Below are 23,619 nucleotides of genomic sequence, written 5' to 3'. Positions count from 1 at the left end.
GCCTGGAGGAGACCTACCATTGTGTTTTGCTGAGAGGTGGGAGTCCTATGGCCGCAAGGTTCTTGCGTCAGCAGAGAAACTGGCTGAAATTCCTCAGAATGAGGCTTGTTGGGAAAACTCACATGCAAAGGAAGGTGAAAGGCTTGGAGCCCGTCACTCTCCTCTTCTTCCACTTTCTGTCTGCCTGTCGCTATGGCTACCTCTCCATCTGCTTCCCCATACGGAGAGGCTGGTCGCTTGGAAGACATCCTGGAAGGAACAAAAGAGGAGAAAATAATGAAACCTCCACATAAATCCTTAATGCCGTCATTGTGTGGTTAGGGGCCATTGTAACAGAAATGCCTTTTTTGTGCTGGCGGAGAGCAGGAAACCATCCAAATACCACTGCAAAGCATACACAATCAGGAACAATGGCCAAGCAGGTAGCAACAGAACAGTGCCTGTTTGTTGTGAGAATAATACGCTAATATAGCACTCTCTTGTATTCTGGCTTCTTAAACACATTCAGGGGAAAAAATACCTAAGAGCACGACATAATGAAATGCAATTCCATATTTTTTTTAAGAGGGGCAAAAATAGTGGGTTCTTTTTTAACACTTTGCAAGAGCTTGCAAAAGACCTATCCAGTTTACGCTGCTGTTGACTTACTCCTTTATTTCCTCTTTAGAAAACAGCACATGTTCCATTTACTCATGGAAGAAAAGCAGAAAGCTGTGAGGCTCAAACTTCTGGGCCACGGAAAGTTAGTAGCAGCTCTAGTTGCATGTCTGTGCACACAGAATACATGCGTTTTAAGCCTCACAGATTACAGCAGAAACAAAAATATCAATTCACACATGGAAGCTCATCACTTGCTGACAGAAGCATCAACTCATTATGAATACCACATCTTAAGACCCAAAGCTCAAAGAGAAAGGTGCTGAGGAAAGGTTAAATGTGCACACAAAAAATGTTGTCTGTATGGGCTCTGTGACTTGTATAGGGTTTAGATAGGGCCAGTTGCTCTCCCCCTGCTAAATATAAGACAACCACCACTTTAAAAGGTGCCTCTTTGCTCAGTTAGCAATCAGGTTGCCAATTCTGACTGAAGCCAGAGTGGGGGGGGCAGGGTGCGGGGGGAGACACCTTTGGGGACATCTATCGGTGATTATGTTTGGTAGGGGGAGTTCAGTAAAATGTGAGTCGGGGAAATCCTGAAATGCTTAGCGGGGGGGATCTACACCCCTGACTGAAAGTATTCCTGAATATTTTTCATTTCCCCAACAATGGATATTTTCACAGTATTAAGACCTCCAGGATTGCTTTCAATAGTCACCTAGAGATTGATGCTGATTCCTGGATGCTCAGCCATGGTGAGAGGTGATTTTAGCTGATCTCTCCTTACCTGAGAAGTGCTCAGTGATTCATGAAAATATGTCCCTGAAGGTCATACAGCCTTCAGGGAAATATTTTCACATGTTAAAGAACACTACTGGGGGAACAAGAGATTGGTGAAAATCACATCATCCCTGCCCCCCACTGAGCGTCCATGCAGTGGGATTCAGGAATATTAATAAGCACTTGGCATGTAGCACTTCCACAGTATTAGTCAGGATGCTGACTACTAACAATGATGCCAGGCAAATGCAAAGAGAGAATCCCATAGAAAGGGCTCAAACACAGAGAAGATCCTACCATCAGCATTACTTTTAAAGGCAGGGCATTAGGAACATAGGAAGCTGCCATATACTGAGTGAGATCATTGGTCCATCTAGCTCAGTCTTGTCTTCACAGACTGGGAGCGGCTTTTCCAAGGCTGCAGGCAGGAGTCTCTCTCAGCCCTATCTTGGTAATGCCAGGGAGGGAAATTGGAACCTTCTGTCTGCAAGCATGAAGGTGCTCTTCCCAGAGCGACCCCATCCCTAATGGAGAACATCTTAAAGTGCTCGCACATGTTGTGAGCACTTCTCCCATTCAAATGCAAACCAGGGCAGACCCTGCTTAGCAAAGGGCACAATTTATGCTTGCTACCAAAATACAAGCTCTTCTCCCTCCCTCTCGCCTCCATTCAAAGGAGACTCTCTAATGAGAACTGTTCAGAGATGGAAGTTTGGGGCAGTATAAAATAATAATAATAATAATAATAATAATAATAATAATAGTATAAATATTAATAATTATTAGTATAAATATTAATTATAATTAATAATAATAATAATAATAATTAATAAATAAAATCTTAGAACCTTCAAATTCACTGGTCCCAGCAGCTTAATTGCTATTCTAAATTCCTTGAAGGGGAATATGATGGTTTATATGGATTTATAGACAGGCATGCCATTGAAGCTACAAGGCTTGAACGCTAACACTGCCCTACATTAATAGGCTTCAGTGATCCCACTTTAGAGCAAGTGATCAGAGACCCACAAAAACAGCCATTCCTGAAAGCCAAGATCATTGCCTATAGAAAAGTGCAGCCCTCCTTACAGAAAGAAGCAAAAAGAAAAGAAAACCTAGCATTCACAAAATTCTAATTACAGCAACTTTGATTTTCCACTTCAGTCTCAAAGCTCAGTCTCAAAAGGCCAGCACCTTCTCGAGCCAAGCAGTGGAGAAGGGCAGTGGGGGGATTCTGTGATGTGGAGCATGTCCATACAATGTGGCATATTGAGCATGAAATAGCAGTCAACCAGGCCCCAAAACAAACAGTACCTTTAAACAGCCCTTTGTACAGGCTTATTTCATCTCTAATGATCTGATCTGGAGTGGCTCTAGTCTAAGCTGAACTGAAATACACGAGGAAAGTAAAGGTGAAAAATTAAACATATTTTATGAATGTCCCTTTCTTATTTGCATGCCTATTATCTATGGTCTAAAAGGAGAAAACCGTTTGACCACTGGGCTTCCTGCAACAGCTAAATGCACTTCAATTCTCCCTCACCCTCCACACACACACTTTTGTGCTTTTTTGCGGGGGGTGGGTGGGGGGGTGGGGGGTGGAGTAGATAGAAAGGAAGGACAGGGAATGTTGTTGTTTTCAATGCAGTGCCATGAATGTACATGGTGTTGTATGAACTAACACTTTTTAAAAAGGTCCCCAACACAAATAGCTTACAATCCTAAACTTTGATAGCCACGGAAACAGGAAAGGAAAGGAAGGAACAAACAAACAAGGAATGAAGCTGAACAGCTGCAGCCATGCACTTTTAGGTGCTGGGGTGAGATCTAAATGGTTAAGTTAACCCACCTCTTCCCCCAAGCTTTTTCAGCTTTTTAAATTTTTAAGTTTTCATCTGTTTTGGACAAAACACACACACTTTTGAGACCTGAAACTTCCCCCTCACCATCCCACCAATTGTCTAAATTGTTTTAAGACGGTTGTACATGTTTTAACTTGTTTTATGTTACTGTTAACTGCCCAGAGACAAAGGTTTGCATCAGTGTACAAATCTGACAACTAAAATAAAATGAAATAAAATAAAATAAAATAAAATAAAATAAAAATAGACAAATAATAAATAAGTCAACAGTTTCACAGAAAAGCTGGGTTTGGGGGAGAAGGATGAAGGAAAATCTTCCAATGAAGAGTGACAAAGTCCAGTAATAAAGGGTAGAAAGGGGGAGGGGGCAGAGGCTGTTAGTATCTCTACACACCTTCCCCGACTGCTGAGCAACAACCATATCCAAACAGCTGGTTACATGAAAGTTCCGTGGCTCACACCCCAATTAAGAAAGCGTAAGGGCGACAGGATGCAGCACTGGTGTTCACATGGGGAGGGGGGTGATTTCAGCGACCTCCCCTTCCTCCCCAAAATGCTCTCCGCCACACAAAGATAGATCCCTAAGTGTTGTGTGGCACTCAGGGATATATTTTCAGGGGGCACCGAGTGCTTCTGGGGAAGGGAAAGTTGCTGGGTTTTGCTCCCTGCTTCCCGTACCATTAATGGTGCTGCTTTATCTGAGAACTCAGCACCACCACCAGCACTTCTCATGTAGCACCTGTGCTTCGTAGTCAGGAGGCCAGCGACTGTATAGTGGCCACGCATTAGACTGCTTACCAAACTTTAGGAGGAAAGGCAATATTTGCTTTGTATATTGCGGTGGGGGGAGGTATCTGTTACTTTAAAATCTTCTGCTAAAAATTCTGGGAGTCACTGTGAAATCAAATATGCTTTTAAGAAATCCACTTTAAATTATTCCTGCTTATATGAAGAAGTACTATGTATTCGCCTAAGAACTGCATTCTCGTGAAATTTCTTCTTTTTTAAGTTTCACTATGTTTAGTGCAGCAAGGTTTATTCTGTTAAAGTAATAGATCACTCAGTTAAAGGTTTCGTGGGAGTCAATTTTAATGGGTAAGGGCACATTCTAGCTGATTAAATTGAGAGTGCAGGGGACACTGGTTTATTTCAAGGGGGCTATTTAATTCTTGTGTGCTAATGTAATAAGGACTGGGGGAGGGGATCCATTAAATATATCCTTTTCTTGTAATAATGAAAGGTAGTCTTCATTTAAAAGGTAAAGTGTGCCGTTGAGTCGGTGTCGACTCCTGGCGCCCACAGAGCCTGTGGTTTTCTTTGGTAAAATACAGAAGGGGTTTACCATTGCCTCCTCCCGTGCAGTAGGAGATGATGCTTTTCAGCATCTTCCTATATATTGCTGCTGCCCAATACAGGTGTTTCCCATAGTCTGGGAAACATACCAGCAGGGATTCGAACCAGCAACCTCTGGCTTGCTAGTCAAATCATTTCCCGCTGCACCATTAGGTGGCTCAGCCTTCATTTACTTAACTGTAAATTATCTCACACTTCCTACGATATTTCAATGGCACCTGTACTGAGATTCTGGCAGCATGCATATCTATTTAACTTTCACTGATTAAATAATCATTTAAAAGGCAGCTGATTCATTAACTAAGCATTTCCATCCATTCATACCATAGGCAGCTTGTGCTGGCATGGGCAGCTCCCTACCCTGGCGGCGGCAACGTCCGTGATGGCGCTGGCAGCAGCAGGTGCCAGCTTCCTCACCCCAGTGGTGGCATACTCTTACCCCATGCAGCACTGCTGACGATGGGCAGGAAGCAGCGGTGGGCTGGAGGAGCATGCTGCTTGGTACAGCGTAGAGCGCCATGGGGAGAAACACTCTGCCAGTGGGCAGGCAGCAACCCCAGGGACAAGCGAGGCAGCCGGAAGGCAGGGTTGTGCAGGTTCTTTATACCCTATTACAGCTCCCCCTGCCCACCTGTGTGTCCATATGAAAACATGAAGCTGCCTTCTCTTGAGTCAGACCATTGGTCCATCTAGCTCAGTATTCTCTACTATAGCGGTAGCTCTCCAGGGCTTCAGACAGGAGTCTTTCTCAGTCCTACCTGGAGATGGCCAGGACTGAACCTGGGACCTTCTGTAGCTCTTCCACTGAGCTACAGCTCCACAACCAGCTTGTAACCTAGCAAGCCGAACTCAGCCTGCTAGTCAGATATCAGAACCTACCCACACTCTTGATGTCGAGCAGGAGGAGCACGCCTTCGCCGAGATTCCCAATCCTGATTAAAAAACCCTTCATTTGAAGACCCTGAGCAGCCTCCTAGATCTGAGACCTAGAGCAGCAGCAGGAGGCTCTGTCTTGTCCTCAGAGACTCCTCCATTGCCACAGGACCACCAGAGCAGAGGCAATGACATGCCAGGGCTGAATTCCTCCCTCCTGATGGGCTTACTTGGGAGGAGGGAGAGGCCAGCTCAGCACAGGCACTAGTTTTGGATAAGGACCATCCTGAGCTCCTTGAAGGGGTGGGGCCCCTGGCTCCATTTGCAGCCACTAGCTCGGCAGTTCCTTCTTTGAACTGTGCCTCCTTGCTGCTACCTTGCTACCCTACGAGACACAGGTATGGGCACCAGGTCAGGTGCCCTACCAGAGGTTAGCTTAGTCCAGGGCTGGAGAACTTCAACTCTCCTGCAGATGTAGAGCAACTGTCCCTATCCAGCCCCAGCACAGCATTTTTCCAGTGGTTGTTGCTTGTGCCTACCTTACATTTCCTTTTAGATTGTGAGCCATTTTGGGATAAGAAAGCCATCTTCATTTATTTATTGTTAAGCAAACCACTTTGAGAAAATATATCATTTTTTTCTTGAAAAAGATATATAAATGTCAGTAGTAGTAGTAGTAGATGTTTAACTACACCCACCATCATCCCTACTATTGCCCACTGTGGCTGGGGAGGGTGGAAGTTGTAGTCCAAAATCAGCTGGAAGGCCACAGTTGCGCAGCCCTGGCTTAATCTGATTTTGCTACTCATCTAGGCCTGCAAAAACAGGGAGGTTGCCAAGCATCTGGCAGCCGCAAAGCATAGCTAGTGAGCCAATTCTGACTTGGTGGATGACAAATTGTGAAAACCTGATATATGGATACAATCAACCCAGGACTTTTCCAAACAAAGCTGCGCTGAAACGAATGAGCAGCTTCAACAGGGCTTGCACAGTAGATATTCCCAGTGGATTGTGGCCTTCACAAATCCTTGTGCCTTGAAACCAAATTCCACTTGAGAACCTCCTGCTGCTTTTGACTTGATTCATTCACTTGGAGATGATCTGATTTGCAACTTCTCATCCTCAGTCATACACAAAGTGCCCCATATTCAGAAGGGTGTTGTCATCTCACACACAGCCAACTTCATTCCCAGCTCAACTGCTTATACCATAAAATTATGAAACTCTAATCTTGTTACATTCAGCAAAATGCTCCAGAAATATTTCAAGAAATCCACAAAGGCGCTTTCAAAGGGGGAGGGGGGGAGGGAATGGCTTATCCATGTCTTTAAAAGTGACAAACACCGATGTGTCAGGAGAAAAAGATATGGGGCTATAAATCGTAACTTGTTGGGGAATTAATTAAGGGATTCATCAATCATTACACAGCTAACACCACATCTATATGTATATACAGCAGAAATCCCATCATCTGCCACAACCTTCCAGCAATCCACAGGTTCACAACTCCCAAAGTCCTTCTCTTCTGACTATTTATAAATGATTTTGTATAATCTAGCATTAAGACCTGTAATTATAAAACAGCATTAAAAACAGGCCTGCAAAGTTGTGGATAATTATAGTTGGTACAGTTAGGAGGAGAAAAAGCCCAACAGAAATAGAAAGCATTTTCATTCAAACACAGGCTTTGCCTCTTTGACAGCCCCAAGTCTACATGAGGTAACAAGATGGTTTAAACTGTATGCCTAAAGGAGGAGGAGGAGAGGAGGAGGAGGAACGAGGCCTTTCCCCCTCCTTGTATGGGCAAACCTAGTTTCTCACCAATCCTTATGAAGCATGACTAGAAGCAAACCACCATTGTTGAGATCAAAGTGAAACATCCTTGGCTCCTAAGATCCACCAGCTGTTGGAAGCTCAGTCTTTCTAATGAGTCAATACCCAGGTCCCATTTATGCAGAAGGATTGCCCAACATACACCATATGGAGATTGTCCTCCTTCTCTCAATATATTAGAACTCAGAGTCACCCAATGAAGCTGATTGGCTGGCAATAGATTCAGGATAGACATAAATAAGTAATTCTTCATGCAATATCCAATTCACTTGCAGAATTCACTGCCAGAAGAAGTTGTGATGGTTGCATGGCTAAGACTGGGAAGATTAATGGAGGATGGAAAAGAGATACAGATCTCATAAAAATGGAAGAAGAAGAGGCAGTAACATCTGGCAATCATTTGGATATAGGAGAAGAAGTTGGAGAAGTCACAGATGTCTCCAAACGGGAACATATCTGAGAGAGGAAAGATCTCCAATTGTGACAAGATAAGTTGTGGGAAGGAGTGTTTGGGTGAAGTCCTGTCTTTGCTGTTCATAGCACACAGGGCTGAATCACACAGGAACATACATTTTTCAGCGTCTCACAAACAGTGCAGTATGCCGCCCATGGAAGAGCAGAATGCATGCAATGGCTCCATGCTTCCCTAATGATGCTCTCTACCAAGCTCACAGAGGTTTCATCGCTACTAACGACTGTATCATCGCTGCAGTGAAAAACCTCCCTTTCCTCCCAATGCCATTCTTCCTAATGCGAAGCTCATCACTGAGGCGGTGGTGCAATTCTTAGGAACCATGGGGCCTCCGTGAGCTCAGAAGAAATGAGGACATGGTTTGGACTCATCGCGAGCCAGTGCATGCACCCTGCTCTTCTATAGGTGGCGCACTGCACTGTATGTAAGCCATTTAATCAACATTTGATAAAGGGTGAACTGACTCCACTGAGAAGTGCTGTGATTAGGGATGTGCACGGAACTGCCTGGCCCAGTTTGGCTTGAATCCAGATCAGATCTGAGCTGTCCCAGCTATACTTGTAAAGGGGAATTCGGCAAGGATTCCCCTTTACAAGTAAAGCAGGGGAAGGAAAAATTCAGGGGTGTAACTATAATAGGGCAAGGAGAGATAGCTGTCTGGGGGCCCACTGCCTTGGGGGCCCCCCAAAGGCAAGTCACATGACTGACTCCCCCAGCCACACACCGCCCAGGCTTCCTTCAGTTGTATTCATCCTCTGAAATTGATGTGAGTGTTAAGACCTGGAGCTACCAGAACAGCATGTCTTTCTCTAGTACCATTAAACGACTTGCATCATCCACAATTTACAAAACCTTTAAAAAAATAATTTAGGATGATCTATTGTGGCTCATAGGTTCTATCTATCTATCTATCTATCTATCTATCTATCTATCTATCTATCTATCTATGCTTTTTGTTGCCACTATTCAGCCTCATTTAAGATTTCTTTACTTCATGAGCTGAGCTTCGGAGTGGAGGGAGGGCATTTTAAAATCTTGACTCTGGGCCCACTCCAACCTTGCTATGCCCCTGGAAAAATTCTAAAGTTTCTTACCTTTAAAAAGTGCCCCTGCGTGGCAAGATGGCGTTGAGGGGGTGATGGAAAAGTTTCGGGTCTCTAAAGTGTGTGTGTTTTGTGTATTTACCTCTAAAAGGTGCCGCTGGGCAGCAGGATGGCGGTGGGGGGTGGTGGATGGAAGATCATTGTTACCTTTTAAAAGTGCCACCGTGGCTGAGGGGATGGCAGCCATGTGGGCTGTTTCCACCCTCCCTCCTGCCTCCCAAATGACAACCTGCTTCAGCTGCGGCCCATTTTGGGCCTCTCTGCATGCGTGTGCATGCACAAAGCAGCCCAAAAGGTGCTGCAGCTAGCCAGGCTGTCATTTGGGGGGCAGGAGGGAGGGTGGAAGGAGCCCTTGCTGCCACCATTACCCTAAGCAGTCAAAATGAACACTTTAAAGACCTTTCCCTCCCCTGCCCTCCCATCCCTCCACGCAGCAACCCTTTTTAAAGGTTTTACAAAACAAAACACACACACTTTAGAGACCTGGAACTTTTTCCTTGCCCCTCCCACCACCGCCATCCTGCTTTAAAAAAGGAAATGCCTTAGAACTCCCCCACCCGACCCCACTACAGCCCTTAAATTGTAAAGGGGAATTCTTGCCGGGTCCCCCTTCACAAGTGTACTGTAGAGCTGGCTCGCAAGGTGGGAGTTTGGCTCGACTCTCCCTCAGACCTCCCGTCTCCCTTCAGCTCGAGTGCAAACCGGCTCGGTTTCAACCCTAACCGGCCCCTGCCACAAGCCTTGTGACTCCCCTGCAGGTAATGCCCACCCACTGTTTCTCTAGGCAAAACTGAAACTGAAACCAAAACTGAACCTGTCCTGTCAACAACAAACCCTTTAGAAGGCAGAAATCAAACCCTAGAAAAGACTAGCCCTAACAAACGTACTTTGTCCTTTCCCCCTATTTTTCTTGCTTGCTTTTTTAGGAAGGAAAACAAGTTTGCCGCCGTCCCTGGTTTGAGCCTTGTCTTGACAAGAGCTGCTTCCAAACTGAGCCACCTCAGGAATGTGATGTTTTTGCTAATCATTTTTTTTTTAAATCATGAGACTAAATAAATAAAAATTGTGTCTCACTTGTCAATCATTGCGGGACATAATAATCTGTAAATTATTAGTTTCTAGGAACACATCAATCATCCACCTTTTTCATATGCATACATGTTATATAAAAAAAGAAAGGAAAAATAACAGTCAAAGAGGAACAATGGAATGGTTAACACCTTTGAAGTGTAAAGGAAAAAAATCTTTGTCAACCAGCACCTCAACAATAGATACCTGTGTGTAATTCATATTCAAGTAAAGGTGCTTTACACTCAAGCTCAGTGAATGAAAATCAAAGTAAATTATGTTATGATGGTTTTTGCACATGGACAGGGGTTACCATAATATTACTCACACAAGATGCCAAGACGCACATCCCACAGTTCGGGAAAGTGAATATACATTAATGGAGTATCAACAGACACACAACAACTCTGAAAGCAGCCTGACATGTGGGTTAACACATGTTAGCACATTGGCATGTGTTAAACTCGGCCAGGATGCTGGGAAACTGTAACTGAATCCAGGCTGGGAAGATATGCTTTCTGCTGCCTAGGATTCTTGACATCAGGGACAGGATCTAGGAATCTGAAGGGGCTTAAGTTGGAAGCAGGGGAAGCTAGAAGCTTGCCCAAAGTGCATAAGAGAGAGCCAGCATGGTATATTGGTTAGATTGTTGGACTAGGACTGGGGAGACCAGTTCAAATTCACATTCAGGCATGAAACTAACTGGGCTAATCACCTATCTCTCAGTCTAACCTACCTCACTGGGTTGTTGTGAGGATAAACACAACCATGTACACTGTTTGGGACTCCTTGGAGGAAGGGCAGGATATAAATAGACCCATGTTTGAGAATCTCTGGCAGAAGGCGAAAAAGTGGAAATTCAGGCTCCTAGTACTAATATCTGGTCTGGCCAATCCAGAGGCTTCACACTACCTGCTGATCACAGAAGCTGATTTTAACCATCTCTGCTCACTTCTGTGCAATAGTACATGAAGCAATATACACAAAGTATATTGCTTGGCTAGATTCCTACCTCAGGTCTAGAGTCAGAATCCTCAACAGCTGGTAGGTAGTGGTCAGTGTTCCCTCTAGCAGGGATTCCTAGATGTTGTTCACTTCAACTCCCAGCATCCCCAGGTGCAATGGCCTTTGGCTGGGGATTATGGGAATTGTAGTCCACAACATTTGGGAATTCCTGTTAGAGGGAACACTGGTTGGTATTCAGCCAATTTTTCTATATGGGCGGACATTTTTCTGCATTACTACACCACCATCAATACAGGGATAAAGAGGGAATTGTGGGGGTCACAATTCAAAGAAACAACAGGAAGGTGATGGTCACTAGAGGGAAAACAGAAGCTAGGGCTGAGGAAGAGAAGGCAAATGGAGCAATAGGGTAGTAATGGCTGCGCCCAGTGGCCACCATCTGCAAAGAGGCTCAACCAGACATGGAAGGAATTACATATGGCTCCCATCCAAGTAGAAGACTGGGCTGGAAGCCAATCAGGGCAGAGAAAAGTAGGGCACAATTTGCTAGTCCTTTCAGAAGTGCTAAGCTTCTAGACCTAAAAGACCACAGATTTCACACACACACACACACACACACACACACACACACACACGGAGCTTGCATCTTATTATTATAATGCCTGGAGAGAAAAATACATGTACAACATAATATGTTTGTCATTCTTATAGCCAAGCAGTGTTAGGTAAAAGTCCAAAATGTCCACTGAGAAAAAAAATCTTTGGGCATTTATTGGCCAGCAAATAAAATGTCAGTTTTCCGTACCCTGCAGGACAAGCAGAAGACCAATTCCAAAGAGGAGGAAAGATCCGTTTACTCCTTAATGCAGTATAAACTTTCCAGTCAAACATCAGTTACAATTAACAAATTTGATTTCTCATTACAAAATCTGATGCTGAATATTCTCCATATACTTTCAGTATTTTCAAATACTTGCTGAACATCCACCAATTATTTGATATCTCTATTTGACACCCTATGAGATTTAATTTCAATATCGATATGTAATGGCTGATAGTATCTGCTAGTTGATATGAAATTGTATTTAATAAGTGACAGATATCAGTAGCTGACATGCAATAGTATTCAGCATGGGTTGAAGATATATTGTACAGCAATTTTGCAGAAGCTAGGCTGGTCTGGGATGAGTCAGTACCTTTATAGGAGACTGTCTGGCAACCCTATGCACACCACCTTGAGTGGAAGAAAAGGAGGGGTATAAATGTAATGGACAATAAATATCATATAGAGTGGTGCTTGATTGTTAGAATGCAACAGTATTTCATATACAATAGCCAAAATGCATGATGAGGATGATTCTGTCTAACATACATCCCGAGGCGGTTGATGTAAAAAATAAAATACAGCAGAAATTAAAAGCAAACAGCAGCAAAACCATTTAAAACAAAATAATATTTGATAGTTCACCTATAATAGTATTTTGGATCTGATAACAATTGACAGATGGCACGCAATGGCATTTGAACATAGGAAGCCGATATCTAGCTCAGTACAGTACAGTACCTGCACTGACTGGAAGTGGTTTGCCAGGGTTTCAGAAAGGGGTCTTTCCCAGGCCTACTTGGAGATGCTGCCAGGGATTGAACCAGGGATCTTCTGCATGCAAAGCAGGTGCCCCACCACCGAGCTACAGCCATATCCCCAGCTCCAAATTTAGTATTTTACAGCAAATGGATTATTATTTCATATTTGATGACTGCCAGAACAATCAAGCACTTGAATTTCAAGGTAAAATGTTGTATTAGAAATGAACATTTGAATCTGGAATTTGAAATTTCACTTTGACACTGGAGGGGTAAAATGGAATTCCGCAAGTACGATGAAAATGGAATTCTGAGAATATTTAAAATACTTCTGCCAGTCCTAAAAGCAAGGCAACTTTTCAACACAAAGCCTCAAAGTCAACCCACGGAGTCATCGGCCAAAATCCTGGCAAATGTTGTACTTGTGCAATGAGTAAAAGCTTGCTACTGCAAGAAAACCACATAGCTCTGCTAGATCACAGGTATTTTAGGAATTATGTTATTGTGCTAAAGTTTCCTGAAAAACGTAAAAGGCTTGTGACAGGTTGCTCACCTTGATGTGTTAGTGCAATCATGCTGGTGTCAGCACAACACTAGTTTGAATTACACAAGCTCCCGACTTAGCGCAACTGCCCTGTGCTAGCACCAATGTCCTCACACAAATGCAGAAGTAGGATGTCGGCCACTATTTTGGAAGATGAAGGGCTGTAGAAAAAGTTTGGCCTGACTACACAAGTGTGAGCTCTGTCATATGTAAGGGATTCTGGTTCATAACATATTTTGGCCTTGTGTGCCAAAAAGGTTGCCCATTTTGCTCCCACCTTTTCAAGACCTAGCAGCAAGAAAGCTGCTGGCCCCAGGGAACATTCCAGCATAAGGATGCTATGTCAAACACAATGGGCATCTATCAGCACAAATTTGGAAACAGCAGGACGCAGCCATTGTTGATGTTTCGAGGAAGCCGAGCCTGATCGGTGACTTCTCTCATGCAAAAGGCCTCTGCTTGACTGGGCTTGAATTAAATCTGCAAGCTCATTTATTTGCTCAAAACTCCTCTAGGTTAGTCCCTTTCCAATTTTTATTTCACTACTAAGTATCCTGCTACAAGAACTTAGTGAAGTAATTTTGGTCTTTAGCAGTTCATTAAGGCTTCAACAACAGGGGAAATCTTCACACCACATTTATTTACAGGGTTTATTTTCAATTATATGTATTGTTTCTCCTGGAAATATTTGGAAAAAGGCTAAGAACTGGCAGAAACCTAGAGAAAGTTAAGGAGGGGCAGCACTGAATCAGAGGCATATCTAGAGAAAATAGTGCCTTGGGCAAACACTGAGATTGCGCCCCCCTGTCCAAACATCTGACACCCATCTTTCAGATAACTTTAACATAATATCAGCTCAAAAATACAAGTCAAGCTCATTAATCTTTTAATCTTTCAAAAACTATTTAGCAGTGGATGTAGCCAGACCAAAAAATGCTGGAAAACTACAAATTTCAGTATGCTGGGGCTCATGAAATACCCCAAAACTATGTGGATGTATACTTGCAAAACTAAACAGAAGAGTCTGTCTAATTCTCTACTATGCATCGTTGCATCACTATTACATAAATTTTAAAAATAAATGGAGAATTTGACTTTCCCAGATACTCTGAAAATAATTAAAGGATATGCAGAGTAAACTGTGTCACTGCTTGGAATATATTCTAGTATTTCAGAAAGACAGTTAAAATGAGAGAAAGAGAGCAAGAAACTCTCAGTGGGCCTTAATACCAAGGATTTCACACTGATTCAAAGACAAACTCATCATTAATAGCCATATTATTAAGACATCACATTTAACTCACTTATCACAAGAAGCAAAGTAAGAGCAAATGAATACAATCCTAGCTCATAAGCTTCAGCTCAGTATTCACAAGCCCTGATTCTCTGTACATAGTGCCAAACTAAATATGTGTACACTGACATAGTATATTATTTTTTTAAAAAAATAAATTTACCTGTAGCCCCTTCAGGGGGCTTCCTAAAGGCTGGTTGGGGGGAGTCCTGCAAATGTTCCCCCTCCCCCCACTGGCCTCTAGGGCCTTGCAGGGACCATTTGAGCATGTGCAGTGGCCATTTTTTAGATTTTTTAAAAAATGGCCACTAAAAACAAAATAGCCACCACACATGCTCAAATGGCTTCTGCGAGGCCTGGCATGGCCTAGGGCCTCACAGAGGCCATTTGAGCATGCACGGTGGCCATTTTGTTTTCAGCAGCCTTTAAAAATTTTTTTTTTAAAAAAATGGCGCCCACCTTAGAGTGGCGCCCAGGGCACGTGCCCTGCCTGCCCCACCCTAGATACGCCCCCTGCACTGAATACTGTCGGGACACAGCTGATGGTATATTCTTGAACACCATAAGCTATACAAATTAGAAATAATTATCTCCTCATTTTTTTCAGTTTCTCTAGTGTTTCTGTTCTAACATAAAATAACAAAATTAAAAAGTTATTCATTTTCAGAATTTGTCTGCCCCTCTTCAGCTAGAAAGTTTCCAGAGTACCTAACAAAGAGTAAAAAACGCAATCAGCACAGCTGAAGCCATTTGCAGCCCAGCCGGCAAAGGGGAAGGGGACGGCAGGGAGTTCTCCTGCAGTCCTCTTGCAATGGGGAGACATTTAGCAAGAAGGGGGTGGCAGGGGTCTTCTTAGGGGCTGCAGGGGGCTTGAAGGGGGCGGCCACCAGCCGAGCGGGGCTTAGTTTGAAGGGGGCAGCAGGGACTGGGAGCTATCCTGCCGCCCAATTATGTATACAAAAGGAGGAGCTGCGCCGCGCCGAGCGGGGATTGAAGCGGGCGGCAGGGAGATATCCTGCCACCCAATTGCTCAATGAAATACAGCGCCGTTGTTAGGAGGGGTGAGTAAAGCCCCCCCTGTCTTTATTGGAACCCCCCACAAAATCTATCCAAACCGGAACCACCCTGTGTCCGGACCGGTCTGGAGGCCTTTAGAATGGCCTCCGAACCGGTCCGTGCACATGACTAGTTTGGAGCAGGAAAGCCCCTAAAGGGCCCTTCCTGATTCCCACTGGCCCAGAGCTGGCTGGGAATGCAAGATGTGCATGCACCCTGATGCATGTATGTCTTACATTCCCAGTAGGGATGTGCACGAAATACATTTTACATTCTGTTCCGAGCTCAGAATGGAATACAAAATGCAAAGAACATTCCATCGGAGCAACCGGTCAAGTTGGTTGTTCCAACGGAACAATCCCATTCTGTCAGAACATTCTGACCCATTTCGAGTGCCATTTTGGATTCCAAAATGGTGCTCTTCTGTCCTCTGTGTATGCACAGCAGCCATTTGCATGGTGGTGCTAATCACACAAGTGGCAGCCGTGCGTGTGCAGAGGCCAGAAGAGAAGAGTGTCATTTTGGATTCCAAAATAGCACTCGGAACGGGTCAGAATGTTCTTCCTCAGAACAAGTCATGCTGCTCCGAGCTCGAAACAGCCCCCCTTTTTTAAAGGTGTCCTGTTTTCAGGTTGGGACACTTGAAATGGCCCATTGCTAAGCGGAACCTTCTGACTGTGGAACGTTCTGCACATCCCTAATGCCCAGCCAGCTCTGGGCTGGTGGAAAGCAGGAAGGGCCTGTTTGGAGCTTCTCTGCTTCCCAACTGCCCGGGAGAAGCCTGCTGAGTCGGCAGCAAGGGGGTGGCAAGTGAGCGAGCAGGTGGTGAGTGGCGGGAGCGGCTGGCAGCCAGCTCTCTGGGGGTGAGGGGGAGGCAAGCAAAGTGGCTTCTGGATACAGGGCGACTCATGTCCTTAGGAAGCACCTGCCCAATTATAGCTCCACCCCTGCCCTGTCTCAAAACCAGGAGAGCCGCTGCCAGAGTAGGCAATATTGAGCTAGATGGACCATTGGACTTCCTCTACTTCCAACCCCTCTCTGAGTTGGACATTACAAAGAGTGGTCATTTTGACTGAGAGCGCTGTATCTCTTATCACCACTCCTCAAACTTTTGAATGTGGTGGTGCTTGAAGGAGAAACCCTTTTCTCTCTCCATACATCTGGATCCAGAAACCTCATTCTCTCCCATGCATGGCAAGTACATGAATCCTGAAGGCACATACTTCACTTGATTGACTCAGCATTGGAGTAATCATGGTAAGATGTACACATCTCTGCGAGTGGTGTTGTGACAGTGGTCTCTACTCTCCTGCCCTTTATTATAAAGCCTGAAAAGTCCTTGCTTGTGCAGCTGTACACTTTTCCAGGGTTCCAAAATCCATAGAAAAGAGCCTTCCACTTCCGCAGTACATGCAGGTCCCTTTTCACACCTTACAATGAATGTGTGTGGGTCAGGGGCAGAGTTTGCTGTTGTAATGCAGCTCCCCTTCTACACATGGATTAATGGATTAAGAGGGCTTTTAAAGCCTGGAGCTGGATGTGACAACTGACTTCACCAGAAAGTGTTGTATTTGAAGTGACATGAGATACAGACACTCTTCGAGGCTATTCTCATGATCAATGGAAAGTGGGCTAAGGGAGCTTAGCCCGCTTTCTGTGGAGCATGGGAACCACCTGGCTCATGGGCAAGCCCGGTGCTCCCAAGGTGGCTAGCCCGCCTAGAACAACCTCACCATAAATGAGGTTAAGGGAGCAAGACTCCATTAACCTCATTTCTTTGCTTGTGTGTCGTTGCGGTGCAGTGACACATGAGTAGACCCCCAACTGGGAGGCTCCCAGGCTCGGGGGTCTCTCCAGGACTCCCCATGCACTTTTGCAGGGCATCCTGGAACTTCCGGGGCCGCACAGCCCCCAATCCCTGCAGCCCCTGCCAGCTCCATGACGGAGCCAGCAGTCATGTGGGCGGCCGATCCGGCCTCCCAGGGCTGCACTCTGATTATTATTATTTATTATTATTGTTGTTGTTGTTGTTGTTTACACAGTCAGATGGGTGTTATTGACTGGTTTGTTTTATCCAGACATTGAGTCCTTCCCAAGGACCTGGGATGGCTGAATTTTATTATCAATGTTGTTGCTGTTATTATTATAGATATCGTCGCAGAATATAGGCTGTTCCCTATAAAAAGTAAAAAGTAAAGTTGCTTTTTGTAATTGGCTGATGGTGATTTCTGTGGCCCCTATGGTGTTGAGGTGCTCTTCAAGGTCTTCTGGAATTGCACCTAGGGTGCCAATTACCACGGGGATTATTTTGGTCATTTTCTGCCACGGCCTTTCAGTTTCAATTTGTAGATCTTTGTATTTTGTGATTTTTTCTATTTCTTTTTCTTCTGTTCTGCTATCCCCTGGTATTGCTGTGTCGATTATTGTAACTTGTTTTTCTTTCTTCTCAACTACAGTTATATCTGGTGTACTGTGTGGCAGATGTTTGTCTGTTTGTAGTTGCAAGTCCCATAATATTTTTGTGGAACTTCTTCTTCTTCTTCTTCTTCTTCTTCTTCTTATTATTATTATTATTATTATTATTATTATTATTATTATTACATTTATATCCCGCTCTTCCTCCAAGGAGCCCTGAGCAGTGTGCTACATACTTAAGTTTCTCCTCACAACAATCCCGTGAAGTAGGTTAGGCTGAGAGAGAAGTGACTGGCCCAGAGTCACCTAGCAAGTATCATGGCTGAATGGGGATTTGAACTCAGGTCTCCCTGGTCCTAGTCCAGCACTCTGCGGAGAGAGCAGGCTTTGCTATGTCTCTCTCTCTCTCCCCCCGCCTTCCCACTCTCATATTCACTCAAAGTGGCTAACATAATTTCAAACAAGAAATCCAAAGGCAATAAAAGATAAAATGAAATAATGATGAAGAATGTGTATCTGAGCATATATATTTTGCTCAATGCTGAATTACCACAGCCTGACCTAATATATTTCATGAACATATGAAACGTTATTTACTGAGTCAGATCCCCTAGCTCAGTAGCATCTACACGGACTGGTAGAGGCTCTCAGGTATTTCAGGAGCACTGCTTCCAGGGCAGATGCTACATTTTGATCTGGGCATGAGTGCTGGATACCGATTCTCTCATTTGATCCCAGACATTAACCTAGTTCTCAGCTACTAACATCACAAACCACCAGAGGTTTGATTGCCCACAAAGTGATTGACAAAACTTCATCAGTCAGTCTCCAGATTCACACAATACAAGGAAGAATCAAGGTTCATATTGCCAAAAATGAATTTTAAATCATTTCACTACTGTTTTTAAACTGAATAGAAGACAAACCTGAATTGAAGACCATCCTCTTTAAAAATATGGGTTGAATATATGTTATACCATTTACCCCAAAGGAAGAGGACTCTCAATTTAAGATGAACACCCACCCACCCACCACTCACTCACTCCCATTTCTAACATCAAAGAACTTGGGAGAAACCAAGTCTTATATGCAGGCAAATACAGCAATACAGATTAGGGCTGCTAATTCAAAATATTGAGGGGTGGGGGGGGGAGGAATTATAGCATCTGAAAAAATGGGGCATCCAGAATTTGTTATGCAAAAGAAGACAATCTATTACCTAAGGAACATCTGTAACTCTGCCTACTCCTAGCATTGCTTTGCTATTAGGCTCATACCTGGAGGTGGGAATGGGGAACTGAGGACCAGTATTGCCCTCCTACTGTACGTAATTGTTCTGGGGGGAAATAAGAAGATGCATTTCAGATCTTCCTTGTCTTCCACTTCTCTTAGCTGAAGAAATATTTTATTGCTTCATCCAATTATTTTCTAAATGAGAAACTAAAAGTTGTTCTAATAAAATGTGTTCAGTTAAACCGTCATGCACATTTCTTATTTAAGAGGAGAGAAATCGAGTCCTTGGCGGGGGGGACGGGACATCTGACTGAGACTGACTTTTGAGACAATAAATTAACATCTAAATGCAAGGACAATTTATTCCACCTTTCCCTGCTCACATCCTAGCTACTAGGGGGTTGTGGATGCCATTACCCATATTAACAATAACAGCCATACAGGTTTATAGCTGTACATTGCAGCACAACTGATTTGTAGCCAAACTGCAGCTAAAAGTTTTCACATCGATAGCTTTTTAAAAAAACTCATTCTACTCTGTGCTTATTACAACCAACTCCTCTGCAAACACAGCATTAAGGAGAGTAATAATTTCAGTTCCAGTTAACATAACAACAATAATTCTTTCCAACCAGAAGCTCTGATTTTGTTGCATCGAGCCATTTTTTTCCTACCCCCAAAGCCAGCAGCTAGAATGGGCAGCTCCCTGACTGCTCTGTGTATTCAGACCCAGGAATCCATCATTTTATACAATCACTTTCACCAAAAAGAGTTCCTCGGCATTGATTCCACCCCCTTTCCCTTTTACCCCCTGAAAAAATACACAGCAGGACTTTCTTTTTCTTTTCTTTTTTACTGTTTGTATTTTGTTTTGAAAGCTATTTCTTTTCTTCTCTAAGCAGAAGCTCAGGCAGAAAGAAAAACAACTGGCAAATTTGAATTTCCCAAAGCGGATCTGAAATTTGGGCCCCCACCACAAAACAACATCTATCTGGAATTTCACGACATTCAAGTTCAAAATAAACATCTCTGCTGAAGTGTGTGTGTGTGTGTGTGTGCGCGCGCGTGCGTAATGATCAACATGAACCTAACATACACAAATTCCATCCCAAAATCTGATTCTGTATTACACAACACTGATTAACATTTAGGCACTTTTTAAAAGGTGTCAACATGCTTATTTTAGAGAAATAGAGCAGAGTGACATATTTTAGTGCATATTTTAGTAATGTGTACATCTCTACATATGCCTTAAGGACAACATTTGCTTATGCATTTACATGCATCTATTTTGAAGAATTAAATATATAGACAGTGAAACATCAATTCAAAAAAGTATCAATATTCAAATGCAAGAAAGAATAGTTAATTTTTTAAATTCCCTGTTACCTAATTAAATAAACCTTAGTCAGTTAATGGTATGGATTTTAGCTGATTAATCAATTCAGTTTGCATGTGAGTTAAATAAATGTTCTAAAGAAAAAAACTACTCGCTGACATGAAGACTAATGAAGCATTTGCACAATGAACAAAGCTGTATTAGTGTAAGAAAATTGTGCAGTTCTGCTAAACTCCAGGGATTTTCAGAATCGTGCTACTGCTCTCTTGTGCAAAAGTTCCCTGCAAAACATATGAGCCATAGGCTGCATACTTTGTTGCACAAGCACAAACATGTTTCCACTAGCGCAACACTAGTCTGAAACTCAAGCTCCAAACTGAGTGCAAGTAGGTAGCACAATGCCTTGCTCTAGTGCAGGGTTGCACAACTTCGAGCCTCCTGAAGATGTTGGCCTACAACTCCCATCATCCCTGACTATTGGCCATGATGACTGGGGACAATGGGAGTGGTAGTCCACCACAGCCAGAGGGCCAAAGTTGTGCAGCATCCCTGGTCAAGCGCAGCATTAGCATATCAGCCACTTACTTTGTTTGTAGGTGATGCATGCATGTGTCATAGCAGACATCATCTAAAAGAGGTATACAGTATGAAGAGAAAGGGGAACGTCTCTTAAGACCAAGCTGCCCCTCTATGGTTTTTATAGGGACTTTTGTGCTCAGGAGTGCTCCACCTCCCAATACCAGAAGGAGCCTAGACAAAGTACCCAGAACAGGCCACCCGGGGGGATGCAGCAAACAAAACACAGGGTGCACTCTTGTCATGAAGAATGGCAGTGGCTGAAGGTAACTGGCTTGTGTTGAAGCAGCACTCTGCAATGTCAAGGCAGGTGATGGCCACATGGCCGACCACGAGGTGGGGAGGTCATGCAAGAGCCAGGACAGCTCTCATAAGAGGGCAGAAACTCTCCAGTGGCTGTTGCTGAAAAGCAGTATATAAATATTTGTTGTCTATATAGGTTGTAAAGCCCTATATAGAGGGGAGGAGGAGGAGACTCTTATGTTCTAATGGGATGCCAGGAGATGGCTGATGGTCTGAATTTCCATAGAGGAATGGACCATAGGAGAAGACTCCCACAGAGGAGGAGGAAGACAAGGGTGGATAAGACAAGCCAGGCTGGTGGAACCTAGGGACACTGGTCTCCAGCTCTGAAGATGGGGCTGACATGACATGCAGCGTATGAGGGCAGAGCAAGAGCTCCATTCTTGCAAACTGTCTAAAAATGAGGTGCAGGTGAGGCTTGTCTCACAGGTGCAGGGAGGTGGGGGTGGGGTGATTTCCATGTATTTCTGGCAACAAAAAGGTTTTCGTGGGGAGGGGAAAGGAGTGAAAAATGCCTCCCCACCCACGCCCATTGCACTGCACTTGTGAGTCAAGCTTTGCCCGCTTTGGCCACGTTGTCTAAGCTTTGGCCACATTTTCCAAGCTTTGGCTGCATTGTCCAAGCTCTGGCCGCATTGCCCCCATTGGCCAAGCTTTGTCCGCATTTTCAGGCTACCTGTGAGGAGAGAACTCTTGATCCACCCTTGTAAGGCTAAGTATCATGTCAGCCAGAGTTACCAAGGTGGTGGAGCACTACAGCATGTGTGTGTGCACATGTGTATGTATGTGTGTGTGAGAGAGAATATGTATCTGATTAATTGGAGCACCTTTGTAGTTGATTACAAGTTTTTAAAATCAATTAATCTGTGATCAATTTGTCAATTTAAAAGTTGAAACCATAATAGATATAGATAAAGCACACACACACACACACTCACTCAAACACTAAGGCTGTTCTCACGAGGAGCTGCAGCAGGGCAGGAGTGGGAAAATCTGGGTTGCAATGGAGCCTCGGAACCCACTCCCACCCCGCTGCTCCAGAGCAGGGCTACCCTTTTCTTAGCCTACCCTTTAACCATGGTTTAAGGGCCAAAGCCCCATCTAACCTTGCAAGTCCTGATTGTGTGTGTGATCGGGGCTGTGTTCTGCAGCTCTCAGCAGCCCAGTTCCCTGAGGATCAGAGTGCCACTTAAAGAGTGGCCAGGAAGCCGGGAGCTGCAGCATTGCCGTGGGAAGCCTCTCGGCTTCCCATGCAATGCATTGTGGGGTACTGGAGGACTTCCTCCTCCAGATCCCCTATGTAATCAGCTCTGCTGCGCTGGCCGTGTGGCTGCGTGGCACGGCGGAGCTCTAGCAACCGTCTACTTCTACCTCCCCCGCCAGCCCTCCCCAGCCACCTGGGATTTTGATCGTGGGAATAGCCTCATACTCTGTTATCACCTTTCCTAAATCTGCCTTAAATGTCACAAATTCTAATGAAATTTTGTGAACCAGCAGTCCACAAGAATGTGAATGTGAAGAAAATAGCAGCCATTGAATAGTTGTTCTTTGGCATATACCCATTTTGGAATCCAAAATAGTAACAGGCTTTCTTTGCTGGCTTTGCCTGGGGTTAAGATCATTTACATCACGTTGTATCTGCTTTCTAACACACATATCACATGTAAAGGGAGGCAGAGATCAGCCACTTATGGATGATATAGCCTGGATTCCCAAAGCGGGAGAACAGCTGCATGATGGGTGCGGGCACGAGAAAGGTTGGAATCCTGGAAACAGTGATTCAGAGTGAGCCAAAACAGTTAAGCCAAAAGATGGAGTTGTGCAGCTTGGTCTCATGCAACTTAACTTGGAAGTGACTCCAAATGAACTCAGTACACACACTTAGGATCTTGCTGATTTCAGGCCCTGTAGAAAGAGCTGTATGATCAACATCCATAACAAAGAGCCCTGTGGCACCTCAAAGATGAAGCGGGCACTGGCCCATGAATGCTTATGCCACAATAAATCTGTTAGCCTTTAAGGCACTGCAAGACTCTTTGTTGCTGTGACAGATTCACCCTCTAGCATTATCAGCACAGAACCCTGAGGGTCCCGAGGGACCACGTATGGCAGGATATACACACTCCAAAATAAATATGGGGAAATAAAGCAATATTTAGAAAGTGCAAAGCATTGCATCCCAATAGTTGGATTTATTTAAATGTCGTTGAAATATTTAATATACCACCCTTCAGCCTGGCAACTGTCAGGGCAGCTCACAGTCAGTAATTAAAAACAAAAATAACAATGTTTTATTTTTATGTTTTATTAAACATGTGTAATAAAAAAGCATGGGGGTGGGGTGGGGCAGGGGTGAGATTTACATAAT

General features: G+C 44.1%; 1 protein-coding gene across 11 annotated transcripts in view; it reads right to left on the bottom strand.

Moving 5' to 3' along the window:
- The window catches only part of SOX5 (SRY-box transcription factor 5), an 876,032-nt gene that overhangs the window by 488,194 nt on the left and 364,219 nt on the right, over positions 1-23,619 (bottom strand). For 7 of the 11 annotated variants that reach the window (XM_053255253.1, XM_053255257.1, XM_053255255.1 and 4 more), the window contains one exon: positions 18-249. In XM_053255253.1, the coding sequence (XP_053111228.1) occupies positions 18-248 (231 nt within the window). In that variant the 5' untranslated portion in view covers position 249. Of the gene's footprint in view, positions 1-17; positions 250-10,953; positions 10,993-23,619 lie in introns of those variants that run through there. The other 4 variants (XM_053255259.1, XM_053255260.1, XM_053255258.1 and 1 more) reach the window with 3 other exon arrangements.

Source organism: Hemicordylus capensis, chromosome 5, assembly GCF_027244095.1.
Source record: "Hemicordylus capensis ecotype Gifberg chromosome 5, rHemCap1.1.pri, whole genome shotgun sequence".
Classification (NCBI taxonomy): domain Eukaryota; kingdom Metazoa; phylum Chordata; class Lepidosauria; order Squamata; family Cordylidae; genus Hemicordylus; species Hemicordylus capensis.
The sequence above is the reverse complement of the archived record's forward strand: the minus strand, read 5'-3'. Positions and strand labels throughout refer to the sequence as shown.